Genomic DNA, 14,007 nt, shown 5'->3' with positions numbered 1-14,007 from the left:
GTTCCTGCTTCTCACTTACACACCATCCACTGTAAAATCAGTGATTGTTGATCAGTCCAGTATTTCCTGGAAAGGAGACAGTAGCCATAGGAGATGAGGATTTGAGGTAAGTTTAGAGTATCTGGCATGTGGATCTCAGTAGTTTACCCAAAATACATTTGCAGCAGCTTCTAATCATGTGACAGCAATCAGCATGATTTCTGTGTGTTTACAAAAAGTAGTAAACTCAACTTATGCCCAAGAACAGCACACACTTATGGGCTGCATTTTAGCTGGTGCTATTTATTTCTGAATAATAACAATCATATCATGGATATTAATTTTTGTTATTTATTTGATTGGAAATTTTGATTGTAAGGGTAGACTCATGTCCAAGAAATTACAGTTTTGAAAACTAAAATTAATACAGTAGTAACACTCTTGTATCAAAATATTGCATATCTTATATAATGAAAACACAAAATATTAAAGCAAGCAACATTTACCAAACTCACAACTACATATTAACACATTTATGTGACTGTTCACTTTCCTTATGTTGATAAACACACTGAGTTTGATTAGGTATTTGCTCATTAATGAGTTTCTGACTGAACAAACTGCCTTGGCAGACTAATAGTCAACGCTAGACACAGAAACATACAAAAAGCTGAGAAATGAAAGACTGTTGAACAGTATATTGTATACCAGTATTCTATGAACATTAATTTTAAAGATTGCTACTGTTAGTTGAAAACCTTGAGATCTTTACCTTCGTACAAACACTTAAATATTGGACAGTTGCATCTTTCTCTGAGTGCATACTCATAACTTGCAACATTTCATCTTTATCACTCCATTTCACAAGTATATTCTTCATACCATTTTGATTCAAACTACCTATTCTAAAAATACGTACGGCGTGTATGAGAAATGTATATGCCATAAGAATTAAATTTAAGGAGATACAAACCAGAAATTCGGCGTGTGTGTTCCCTACTTAATTGAATTTTTTTTTTCTTCCCCTTGATGGAGCAAACAGTACGTTTTGGCGGCAAATCAAGATGGAGATCTTATTATCAGCTCCACTTAATTTTACAAAATCACGAGACTCATGACTGACATTGAAAATTAGAAGAAAAGCGGAATGCTTAGTAGACAAAAATTTAAGAAAAAGGAAACGCGGAATGCTTAGTAGACAAAAATTTAAGAAAAAGTTTCAAGTTTCAATGCCACAATGCAATAAAATAGTCTATAAAATTGGGCCCACATATACTTCGTCCACAATATATATTATTCTTAAGGCAATTAATACTTCAATTTCAAACACACAAGACATGAAAGCAAATTACTTCTTCCAATTTACTCTGGAAAGGTGGAAAGCTGACCACGTACGCAAATGAGCTGTAAATGTCTCACCTACAATACCTAGGCCTTCTTGGTTACTTAGAAGGCACATTTAATAACAACATGTGAAAAAAAGTATTGAGAAAGTGATGGTTCCTTGACAGAACACAGATAACCATGAACAAAATTCTTGATGTGATTATTCTTCACATGGATGTCTCATCCTGAAAAATGCATACTCGTCGCTTTTTGGATCAAAATTATGTATCTTCTCGAAGTTGCAAAGCTGTGCTTTTTCTTCGAGTGTATCTGAATATTCTTTCAGGTGGTCCTTTGTCAGTGATAAAAGATACTTCCTGCTCTCAATTATTACTGTCGCATCCTTACTCGCTACAGATAGTATTTCTTTACTCAGCACATGTGTCATATTTTGTGATACAACGATAATGTCAAATAACCCCTTGAATTCGCGTTTTTGCAGACAATCTACTTTCTCTGGACTTGTCAAAAATATCACTGTACCATTTTCAACCGGTATTGTTTCATGCTCTTCCGCAGAAGCATTTGACACGGGTACCTTCGTGACTTTCATATCCTTGTCGTCCTCTGAGACCAATGGAGCACTTGTTATTTCTGTAATAACGACTCCACTGTTCGTTTCTCCTTTCACTGGCACATGGACGTACGGAGACTTATTCTGCAGTTCATGGAAATATTGCATCAGATTTCTTTCAGAGATATCAGTTGCTTTCTTCATATACACGCCGTTAGATTTACGATTCATATCTGTCTGGTCGGTTTCCATTCCAAATGCGTAAAATGGGCCACTGACAACATCGCCAATGTATCCGTGATGTCGGAGTTTTCCTTCCATTCTGATGACATAAGCGGCGAGTGTAGGATTGCTAATAGCGTACTCTGTTTCCAGCCACGTAAAGCCAACGCCATTGGTTCTGAATTGTTTGTATTCCTGGAAATTAATGTATTCACTGCCACGGTCTTTCAGAACCATATAATAGTCCCAATCAAATACCCCTTCTCTTGAGTCGTATCGTGAACCCAACATATTACGCAGCCTTTTATCCCAGAGATCGGTCATATCGAAACTACTATCAAGCGATCTCCAGAATTTGAAAATATCTTCCAAGCGATCGCGGTCTCGATATTTTAAGTGGCTGAAGTCGAATAATGGTAGAACTTTTTTCATATGTTCTTCATCAGTTATCATACGTATTAGATGATTACATTTTTTCGATAGGTATGAGGCCGTGCTTGCTCTGAGGAATGCATTTCCGTATAGCTCCATGAAGATCCTCGTCTTTTCTAAAAGACCCAGTTTCTCAGGAGGTTCAAGAGCCACGGATAGCAGCAACATCTGACGTGCAAGCACTTCAAGATGAAGTTCATAGACAAAAAATCTAACGTGTCTTTTACTATGCGTGTACGACTTTGCTAAGGTTTTTATTACGTGTCTAGCATCACTAGTTCCGATAAGCAAAATATTCAAAGGTGTTCTTTCTGGTAACTCATCTGGAATGAGATTGTCTCCAACACGTTTGGGCTGATTTGTATATAAAACGTGTTGTAAATCAAGAGCTCTTGTCACACCCCAGAACATCCTGGACGAAAGAGAACCTGCAAATAGTAAATATAGCAAGATTTTCTTGCCAAAATAATTTCATGGGAAGGTTTCGACAGAACAGAACAGTTGCTTGGAGTTTTGCTATTGCAATCATTAAAGATGATGTAAAAACTTACTGCGTTATGCCTTTGTTGTACTTAGAAGAAATGCAACCCACTGCGAGCGAAGCATAAGCTTGTTTAAAATTTGGTCTCCTAGACACACCCAGAGATTAAAGATCCAAGAAGCTGTTGACATAATATTGCCTAGATACCGTAGAAAGTTGCAACGAAATTGCTTCCTGTAGGTACTGTCACTGGAGAAAAATTTCACTGGATTATTTTCACGCTAACTGCAAACATTAGTTAGCAGATAACTTTTATTCAAAATAAACTCTGTATTAAACTTTTCTTAATATAGTGGCACGGAAAATAGAAATAAAATTGCCCATTGTAATAGCGAATTTTTCACAGGTTAAACGATTCCGTTTTAGAAATGTATAAGTAGACGTCTGATCCCCGAAACCAGTAGTTTGATTTCACTTGTGAGAAAAGTACTCAAGTTAATTTTAATAATTAATATTTGACATTCACAATGGGTCACCGAGTAGTAAATTCCCCGCAATCTTCAACAATAGTATTGCAAGTCAACGTTACGTCACAACAGTTATGGTTCTACACCACCCAATATACCCATTACGGTCTCATCTATTCTCATTTACAAAACTATGAGTGTAAATCATTTGTCGATTACTGGTAGCCATTTAAAAATGTTAATAGACAGGTAGCTTTCATGCAATACACCACAAAAAATTCGCAAAAAGACTGCAACGCACGGGGTCGGCGTCAAATATGTAAATTTTCCTTGTGCAGTGGTTGCACTGTGACCTACGGAGATTGGAGCAAGTAGGTAGTGCATACATAAACATCAACGAAGTTCAGTCCTGAAGTGCAAAAACCGGTTGTTAACAACGTGGAAATTGTTTTATTCATATAGGGCATACTCCAGTTTTTCCTTTTTTTTAGGGTATTCAAATGACGTAGTTTGACGGAAAATACATGATCAAATACAGATGATAATCATAAACGCCGTTTTCTGAAGAGTAGTTTACAAAACAAAATCGCAGTCGAGATCTGATGTAAAGCGCCGTCTCTGTTTTCACATGCGTGTGTGCTAAAATTAGGATCATTAATAGAGGTGGGCCAAACGGTTATTCTGGAGTAACCGTTATCACAGTTCCAGTTATTCTTTGATAACCGTTATCGTTAACGGTTATTAATAACTGCCAAGTTATTTTTCGCTAGCGAATACCGATAACTCCGACAGTTAAATAACGACATAGTTGGAATCCATCAGTTTAGTTATCAGTATAACTGCGAGTAGTGTGAAATAGCAGGAATGTCATATGAATCGTGTCATAACCTCAGCTTATTAACTCCGGGTACATTTTAGTTGATGTTAGAACGATTATTAGTGTTTCAGATTATATGTTTGTAGGTTATCGGTCGCTGTTAGAAATATTATCTTCGCAGCTGCGACAGAAAGTACGCGGAACTTCGCCAAAGCACTGTTTAAGTAAAATGTTAACAACGTGCGTTTTTAAGTATGAAGTAATATGTAAACTGAGTACTGTAGGTTAAATTCGAAGCTTAATTTCTTGTGCTGCTCACATAATAGAATAAAGTGTACAGCCTTGTAATACAACAAAAAATATACGTAATGTGACAGATTCGTTTACTCCTGTGCTGTAAAAGCTAGTCCTATTGGGGAAAGTGTGAGTACGCTAATCCAAGTTTTATGTCAGATTTGCAAACTGCTCGATTTCTCCAGCGACAGCATGTTTATAACATATGAAGACATGCAGATCGAAAAGGTTGACAGTGTTACATTTCTGGGACTACAACTCGATAATAAATTCAGTTGGGAAGGGCATACCACATTTTTTCATTCTATTATTTCATAAGGGAACATATTCTGTGGTAACTCATCAAACGTAGCAAAAGTTTTTCGCATGTAAAAGCGTGTAATAAAAATCGTTTGTGGTATCAATTCAAGAACATCATGTAGGAACCTGATCAAGGAACTTTGTATTCTAACCACTGCTTCCTAGTATATTTATTCCTTAATGAAATTTGTTACAAGTATTTCCAACCAATAGCTTAATACATAATATCAGTACTAGAAATGGGAACAGCAATCTACATAAAGACCTAAAATTACTTACCTTGGTCCAAAAGGAGTCCAATATTCAGGAACATGCATTTTCAATAAGCTGCCAGCAAGTCAGCAAACATTAAAAACTTGGTTTCAGATAAGGCACGGTTTACAGTGTGTTTGAATGACTATTTGATACATAAGTGTCTGATTCCACCCATCATCAATATGCCGGAAATGTCTATTTTAAGTGTGTCTATGACGTCACTACATACACATGGCAACAAACACGAAGATACATATAAATAATACAATAACATTTCCCACCAATGAGACAGCTGCGGGAAGTTGGGGGTTTTAATAAAAAAAAACACACCATGATCCCAAAACACAAAATGAAGAACAAAAAGAAAAAAAATACAGCATTCTGCTACACCAACAAAAATCTGCAGGAATCGGACACTTCCCTTGAACAATATAGGTCAACTATAGGTGACCATACCAAAACACCACTACCCACAACTAAAAGTACGAAAATTGGAATCAGACATTTCCCTTGACCTACATAGGTCAACCTCAGATGACGATACTAAAACATCAACACACACAATTATGAAAATGGGAATCGGTCATTATCCGGTGACCTATATAGGTCCACCACAGCTACTGATGCCAAAAAACCAACACCTACAACTGCGAAAAATAAAACCACAATCCCAAAAGGCCACAAATCAATCATCCCTACATAAATTAAATCACATTCAATACTTCATAAATACACAAAACATCACAGCTAGAAAAAAAAAAAAATTAATTACCACCAGCAAATTCCGGCACTGCAACCTAGATCGACAGCCCCCCCCCCCCCCCCCCCCCACACACAAAAACCAACTCATAAACACCGTGCCGTAGTGACATTCACACACCACAACACCTTTACGTCGAAGCAGACGGGTGGAATCAGACGCTTCCAGTGACCCCTCCTTCTACTCTGTAGATGAATATCGTAACAGAGACTGATAGACCAGCTTTGGTAAAAATTCTGCTATATTTCAGTTTTGACAGCACTTGGTTGCAACAGTCAAGATCGGGTATTCTGTGTACGATAAATTTATTAAAAGTACGTAACTGTGTTTTATTCTGTCAGTGTACCAATTCTGTAAATATTAGCAGTTACTGTGATATATTCACGTATTTTGACAATCTCCTGACAAATGATGAGGACAATAATTATTATATTCCACTGTATTATGTTATACTTTCTGACATGTTATTTGTCATTCGTGATGGCCAGCGGCTATTTCCGTAGCAGTACGAAAATATTTGTTCGCTCCAGTTACTATCCTCTCTGGAAATATCACCTGGAACTACGACCTTTAACTGGAGTCACCGAGTCAGGAACGTCTAGACACACAGTTATTCCGTTACCAGCTTCCAGGTTATCTGTGGTGGTAGCCCGATAACTACCAGAGAACTAGAACTACGAGCCAATAACGATAACTGCCAGAGGAGAATACCGGCTCTGACAGTTATTTCCATAGTCGCTCGAATTCCTTAGTAACTTTCCTTGGACTACCCGTCCAAGCTAAATTAACACGTAAGGCGGTGGCTTAAGGGAACGACCGTACTTGTTAATGCCTGTACTGCAGCTCCTATCAGCCACGGCTCGGACATTAACTTTATTTAATTGTTTGTGCTAAAAATAACGAAGGCCCACGAAATAGTACACAGTTCTTATCAACAGATGGCGCGCAGTCTCACAGTTATTCCCATGGTCTATAGAACGCCTCCAAATGCGCAGTACGATCTTCGGTCAACAGATGGGGCGAGGCACTGTTGACACTAAACAGTTATTGAAATAACTGCCAGAATCAGAGGAACGGTTATCGCAGTAACCGTTACTTCTCAGTAACCGGTTATTTCTATCAGTTACGTTATTTTTTGCCACCTCTAATCATTAAGAACTTTAGCTTGGCGACGGGACCATTCGGATCATGAGCCAGTAAGATAAAAGATTCATTTGTCTACGTGTGCTGTGATTAGTGTGTAAATGGCAGTATTCCTCTGAATATCCAAGAAAATGCACGTTTATTTACGTATTTGTGGCTGTAGTTCCATGTGCAGGTGTTGGCAACAGACGAACGAAAACACGCTTTGTGTGGGCGATATGGTTCCCGCACTCGCAGAGCTTGTTTGAAATGTTAGTAGAAACTAAGACTGATAACCTTAGTTATCTTGTAGTTTGACCTCTGCCTTTGACTGAATTTCGAAGCATGGAGCCTCACTTACGGTAAGAAAACGGAAAAGATAGAGTTTACTGGATTAAATTATTCATATAACTACATATAGTTGAACTATTGTGTGTAAAATTTTCATTGCTGTCTAACGTAATTATATATAAAATTGTCGAGGAGATCCCAAATCAGTTAGGGAAAACGACGCAGGAGCATGAGTTTTAGTGAGTCCGATAGATACATGTGGTGAATGTTTGTCTGTATGAACTGCAGTGCATCCTGTAGCGAAACTAGCGTCATTTCCTGGTGCACATTGACGTCATAGAAATACGATTTACATTTATATAAACGGCACCTGTAAATCTGGAGAAAAATTGTCCTTCTTGCAGCGACTACTGTCGCTGATCAAAACCTTTTTCTATGTTGGTAAATGTTTGCAGAATACGTACAAACGTTGCAGTATTACATGGTACAGAAATTTTCAGTATTTTGTGGAGATACGTCGCAGCAAAACATTGTTGCATTGTTTTGTTTATTTTGTATTTTACTTTTACGTCATACGTTCCACTGTAGGTGGACGTTGAACAACGCCATCTGTTACACAGAGGGAAGTTTATTTTAACATACCAGTATTCTATCGCTTCCTGTGCATTTGGCAATTTTTCTTTTACCCTTTCTTCCTTCCTTCATATATTATGTTCAGGTAAGTGGAAACGTTCTGCTCATATAATATTATTTATTCTAAACTGTGCATGTGGCAAAACATGAGGCCATGATTAAGACAGCCCTGATTCTATTCATCACAGTTGTTTTTCATTGATTTCATGTTAAATTCTTCATAAATATAGGTAGGTCTAACTTTTGTTCTGGAACAGCAAATGCCATCATTTCTCACAAATGAATCTGTGTGATTGCTCTGCATTTATATACCAGGACAAATATTCAGTCTCCCCATGTGAACAGGATGTCAAACAACAGACAAAAGGGACACAATAACTTCATTTCTCAAGGGATAATTTCTTTGAACTTATGAGAACAGCAGCATCCAATGTGTTTGAAACATGATTTTAAACAGGCTACTTGTACTCTTCTGCTTTGGAAATTGAAATTGGAAGTCTGCCTGTGGGATGCTTAATGCTTTAAAAGATTGAGAAAATTTCAGGTGTTCATAAAAGAAAAATGTCCAAATTGTAGTACGAGAAGAGAGAGGGGGGAAAAAAAGGCTTGAGTGTGATAGTATACCTCTCCCTGAAATTTTGACTGTGTTGAAAGGCTGATCTGTAGCCTATCCCGTTATTCTAGGCTTGGTTGAAAGTGATAATTTGGTTTTGAGTTGATGAAACCAACAGATATGATTGTGAAATAAAGATTGTGGTAACATATCTGTAGTGTAACCTGATGTCTGCGTTCTTGCCATATTTAACACATTTTACCATATTCAAGACACTTTATACTAACAACTAAAACTGCAAGGGCAATTCAGAGAACTTCCATTATGTAAAGGATGAGTCTCAGAGTATATTGGTGCATATTATGTATGTATGTTGTGCAAACTACAAAAAATGCAAGGGGGTCCACTTTGTAACTTTCACCAAAGTAGACACCCGGTAAAGATCTTCTTCCTTGTCCTTTGTCTGTTATCTACATGGGGTTTGCATGTTAAACAGGATTTGATATGTTAGTGGTTTGGGTGGTCAGTTGTCCTTCCAGGCACCACACACCCCCTCCCACCCTGCAACCCCGCCCCACTCTGGTATAAAAATTGTGTACCCCATTGTTTGTGTTCCATCTTTGCCATGCTAAAATGTGTGATGTGAGACATGGGTACCAGTCCATTCTCCACCTAGTTGGATGTGGGAGACTGTCTAAAAACCACATCCATGCTGGCTGGCACATTGGTCCTCGCTGTTCATTCAGGGGATGGTTTTAATGTGGGGCCAGTGCTCATGGTGATGTGTGTAGCTTTTTGGGTAAGCCACAATTGGCAAAGATCTAATGATTATTCTTTGAATGAAAGCTTAGAACAAAGGTATGTTTCTTAGCAGAGCAAAAATGAATCGTGTATGCAGACCATGCTGGTTATGTGCAAAGAGAGGAAAATAAAACTAATATACTGTAAGTCACAGTGCATAAAAGTCCAATTTATTTTCAGTATTTGTCTTGGATCATTTTAAAAACAAGATACAAAATATTTTTTGTAGAATGGTTATGTATCTACAGTCCTAACTGCAGTAACTGACAGATATTAAGTCTAACAACATTATGAGAAGGATAGTTGCTACTCACCATGTAGTGGAGATGCTGAGTCACAGAGAGGTACAACAAAAAGACTGTCACACAAGAAGCTTTCGCCCAACAAGGCCTTTCTCAGAAACAGACCACACACACACACACACACACACACACACACACACACACACACACATGACCACAGTCTCTGATAACTAAAGCCAGACTACAAACAGCAGCGCATGATGGGAGAGGCAACCAGATGGGGGTAAGGAAGAGGCTGGGGCAGGGATGGTGAGCAGTGTGCAGGGATGACGTGGAAAGAGGGTAGAGCAGCTAGGTGCATTTGGGAGATTAGACAGAGGGTGGGGAGAGAGGGAAGGTAGCGGAGAAGGAGAGAAGCTTGTAGATCACCTACAAATAAATCTGCGTTACAGCTATGGGTACCCACATGGGACCATCCTATGCCAACCTATTCATGAGCCACCTAGAGGAATCCTTCCTAAACACCCAGAATCATAAACTTCTCTGCTGGTTTAGATTCACTGATAACATCTTCATGATCTGGATTGAGTGTGAAGACACAATATCCACATTCCTCCAGATCTTCAACACTTTCTCCCCCATTTACATCACCTGGTCTTACACATCCCAACAAGCCACCTTCCTCGATAATGACCTCCACCTCAGAAATGGCTACATCATTACCTCTGTCCATATCAAACCTATCAAACACCAGCGATACCTCCACTTTGACAGCTACCACCCATTCCATACCAAGAAGTCCTTTGCATACAACCCAGCCATCCGTGGCTGTCACATCTGTTCTGAAGAGTGATTCCTCTCAAAATACACTGAGGGTCTCACCGAGGCCTTTACAGACGCCATCCCCCTCAACCTTCTACAAAAGTAAATCTCTTGTGTCTTATCTTTCCAGCCACCCTCCACCTCGGAAAGTCACACAATCCGGCCACACAGGAGCATTCCCCTCGTGGTTCAGTACCACCCAAGACTGTAGCAACTGAATTACACTCTCCACCAGGGTTTCAACTGTCTCTTATCATGCCCTGAAATAAGAAATGTCCTATCCACTATTCTTCCCACCTCCATCCCCCACAATGGTATTCCTCCCATACATCCTCCCACCTCCATCTACTCTAGTCTGGTCACAAACATTATCTGTCCCGTCAAAGGCAGGGCTACCTGTGAAAGCAGTCATGTGATCTACAAGCTAAGCTGCAACCACCGCGTTTCATTCTACATGGGCATGACAACCAACAAGCTGTCTGTCCGCCTGAATGGCAACTGACAAAGTGTAGCCAAAACCAACTGTACCACCCTGTTGCCGAGAACGCCACCCAACATTACATTCTTCATATAAATGACTGCTTCACAACCTGTGCCACCTGGATTCTTCCTACCAACACCAGCGTTTCTACAGTGCGCAGGTGGGAATTCTCCGTGCAATATATAACATACGTTCTCATAACCCTAGTGGCCTAAACGTTTGTTAGTCATAGTCCTTACCCATATAGCCCATTCCCTGTTCCCATTCCAGCACTACACAGTCCTGTATTCCACAATCCATCCAGTCTTTTTACTTACCTCCGTCCTGTTGCCTGCTGTTTGTAGACCGTCTTCAGCTGCCAGAGACTGTGGTCGTGTGTGTGTGTGTGGGGGGGGGGGGTTAGATAAAGGCCTTGTTGGCCTTAAGCATATTGTGTGGCAGTCCTTTTGTTGTGCCTATCTGCAACTCAGCATTTCCGCTATATAGTGAGTAGCAACTATCCTTTTTATAATATTGTTACATTCCATCCTGGATTTACCATTTTAGATATTAATTCTATAAACTTAGTTGAGCTGAAGAACATAATACCTTGGGTTTGAGTTTGACTGCTTTATTGAAGTGTTTCCCAGGAAATAGCCAACTTAATCAAGAAGATTGTTGCTAAGATTTATTTTTGAGTCTTCAGCAAGTTAAGAAACCAAGGAGCTCACAATCTAAAAACGGTTTAACATACTGATTCTCCCAGACAGTTAAATCTGCCTTGGTGTTTACCCTTAAGAAATCTGAACCAAACCCTATCCTACCTCATATCAGAGCTCCCAATTCTGTTCCCATACTCTTCTATGCTTACTTCCTCATAATCATGATCCAGCCTCCAGCCCAGCTACATCTATTCCAAATTCAATATTTTGCTATTACCCATACTCATTTTCAAATATCAAAGCATTCAAAATCTCTTCCAAATTATTCCCTCCTGGCGCAGCTTCTTCTTCTTTTTTTACTTGCTTCATCATTTTTGCCATACTTCTTTCAAGTTATTTACTTTTCTTTTATCTTTTACAAATCACCGTTCTGTAATCAGTATTGTAATAATTTAAAAACCAAGTAAATATTTTCCCTTTTTTAAATTTTAAAACTATTTTTACTAGCATAAATTCGTGTGCCTGAAGAGTGGCATATTAAACCACTGCCAGCTGACTCTGCTTGCAAGTAACAAGTGAATGAAAGATCAATAAAGGAAAAGAAACAACCACACATTTAAAAAAAAATAATGGCAAGCCTGAAATTTAAAAAGTGCCAGTGCCATTCTTTGTGGGGATTTCTGAACTGCTATTAATATATTTTGGAAGAACAATGCTCATGCATATTTTCAATTGCTGTCTACATATCATCCATTTGAGCATTGCAATAGTTTTTTCTTACTTTTGGTATATAATAAAGAGCTTCTTTAGATCATCTACCACCCGTTGACCAGGCTACATGTCTGGTTCACCTTTTTTTCTTTGTAATCATTATACATCTTTCACTGATGACTGTTCACCAAGTGGAAGTAGCTCGCTGGAATTTAATTCATTGACAAAATAAAATTATCCATTGAAGTGGAGATGCTGAGTCGCAGATAGGTACAACAAAAAGACTCTCACAATTAAAGCTTTCGGTCATTAAGGCCTTTGTCAACAGTAGACATACACATGCACCCGCTAGCGTGTGCACGCACGCACGCACACACACACACACACACACACACAAAAATGGTTCAAAGGGCTCTGAGCACTATGGGACGTAACTGCTGAGGTCATCAGTCCCCTAGAACTTAGAACTACTTAAACCTAACTAACCTAGGAACATCACACACATCCATGCCCGAGGCAGGATTCGAACCTGCAACCGCAGCGGTCGCGCGGTTCTAGACTGTATCGCCCAGAACCACTCAGTCACTTCAGCCGGCCCCACACAAACATACACACACGTGTGTGTGTGTGTGTGTGTGTGTGTGTGTGTGTGTGTGTGTGTGTGTGTGTGTGTGTGTACGTGTACATGTACGTGTGTATGGGCGCGCGCATGCGTGCGCGTGTGAATGGGCACACGCGTGCGCATGCGAAAGTGTGTGTCTGGTGTTGACGAAAGCCTTAATGGCAGAAAGCTTTAATTGTGATTCTTTTGGTTCTGCCTATATGCAAATCAGCAGCTCTGTTCTATGGTGTATTCTCCTAATATTGTTACGTTCCATCCTGGATTTTCCACTGTATCCAGTGAAGGCATTCCAGTTGTTTAGCTTCATCACCTGTTTGAAGGTACTGCACTTGTTGATAATGATAAAGAACTAGTTCATATATTGTTTGACACATTTTTAGACGTGGATCACCCATAGGTGTTGAAACTCTTTGCAGATTTTCATAGGCATACAGTTGTTGAGTATTTCATCCATAATTTGTACAGCTGTGTCAGAACAAATGTGTGTCCTGGTAACTGCACCAGTCTTATGAAGTTTGTATTTTTATACCTCACAAGTAATGAGATAACTTCCACTATGCAACCTGTAAATAGATAATACATGACTTGAGGAAAAACGTTACACACCAGCCCACAGTAAGACCATTACACAACCCGAGAGGCATACTGTTAGAAGAGATTAAGGGTTATGAGTTTCCTGCAAACACAGTTCTGCTTCATTTCAAGTAACAGGTGCATCACAGTGTATGAGTGAAATGGCATAGCAACTGGAAATGCACTCCAAAATTGAAGTATGTGGGACAGTGCGATTCTTTCAAGCAAAACATCTAAATAGCATACACATTCACTGTGAAATTCTGGTTGTATGTGGATCAAATGTAATTTCATATTCAGCTGTAATGAAGCGATGCCAACAATTTATCAAGGCCACACAAACATTTGTAATGTTGATTGTGAAGAAAGGCGAACGACATCGTCCACAGATGACAATGTGCAGGCAATCAGAGAAACGATTCATAGCAATCCCAGGTGTCTGTCGCAGACATTGCTCAACAGATGTACGTCTCTATGGGCAGTGTCATTCCGTTGTCCAAGATTGTCTGTAGCATCAAAAGTTGTGTTCACGCTGAGTTCTGTGATCAGTGTCACCTACATGAAAAGGGGCAAGGTTTATGATGTCTCTGGACTTCCTTGAATGTTAT

At 39.2% G+C, this 14,007-nt stretch overlaps 2 protein-coding genes across 5 annotated transcripts in view; one reads left to right on the top strand and one right to left on the bottom strand.

Moving 5' to 3' along the window:
• Window positions 1–384: 384 nt before the first annotated feature.
• LOC124595820 (dynein axonemal assembly factor 3) lies at window positions 385–3,166 on the bottom strand. Its single transcript, XM_047134715.1, has 2 exons — window positions 3,085–3,166; window positions 385–2,961 (listed from the first exon to the last, which is right to left on the bottom strand). Exon 2 carries the CDS (start codon window positions 2,942–2,944, stop codon window positions 1,526–1,528), a length of 1,419 nt encoding a protein of 472 aa, XP_046990671.1. The 5' UTR covers window positions 2,945–2,961; window positions 3,085–3,166; the 3' UTR covers window positions 385–1,525.
• A 3,888-nt stretch (window positions 3,167–7,054) lies between these two features.
• LOC124596327 (adenosine kinase) overlaps window positions 7,055–14,007 on the top strand; it is a 108,327-nt gene continuing 101,374 nt past the window's right edge. Inside the window, exons 1-2 of one of the 4 annotated variants that reach the window (XM_047135426.1) lie at window positions 7,055–7,103; window positions 7,214–7,391. In XM_047135426.1, the coding sequence (XP_046991382.1) occupies window positions 7,375–7,391 (17 nt within the window). In that variant the 5' untranslated portion in view covers window positions 7,055–7,103; window positions 7,214–7,374. Of the gene's footprint in view, window positions 7,104–7,213; window positions 7,392–7,555; window positions 7,762–7,904; window positions 8,039–14,007 lie in introns of those variants that run through there. The other 3 variants (XM_047135429.1, XM_047135430.1, XM_047135427.1) reach the window with 3 other exon arrangements.

Source organism: Schistocerca americana, chromosome 2 (genome assembly GCF_021461395.2).
Source record: "Schistocerca americana isolate TAMUIC-IGC-003095 chromosome 2, iqSchAmer2.1, whole genome shotgun sequence".
In the NCBI taxonomy this organism is placed as follows: Eukaryota; Metazoa; Arthropoda; class Insecta; order Orthoptera; family Acrididae; genus Schistocerca; species Schistocerca americana.
This window is presented reverse-complemented; position numbering and strand designations above follow the sequence as displayed.

Bases quoted from the DNA above. Each gene is read 5' to 3' on its own strand.
- LOC124595820 (XM_047134715.1), bottom strand. From the start codon at position 2,944: ATGTTCTGGGGTGTGACAAGAGCTCTTGATTTACAACACGTTTTATAT.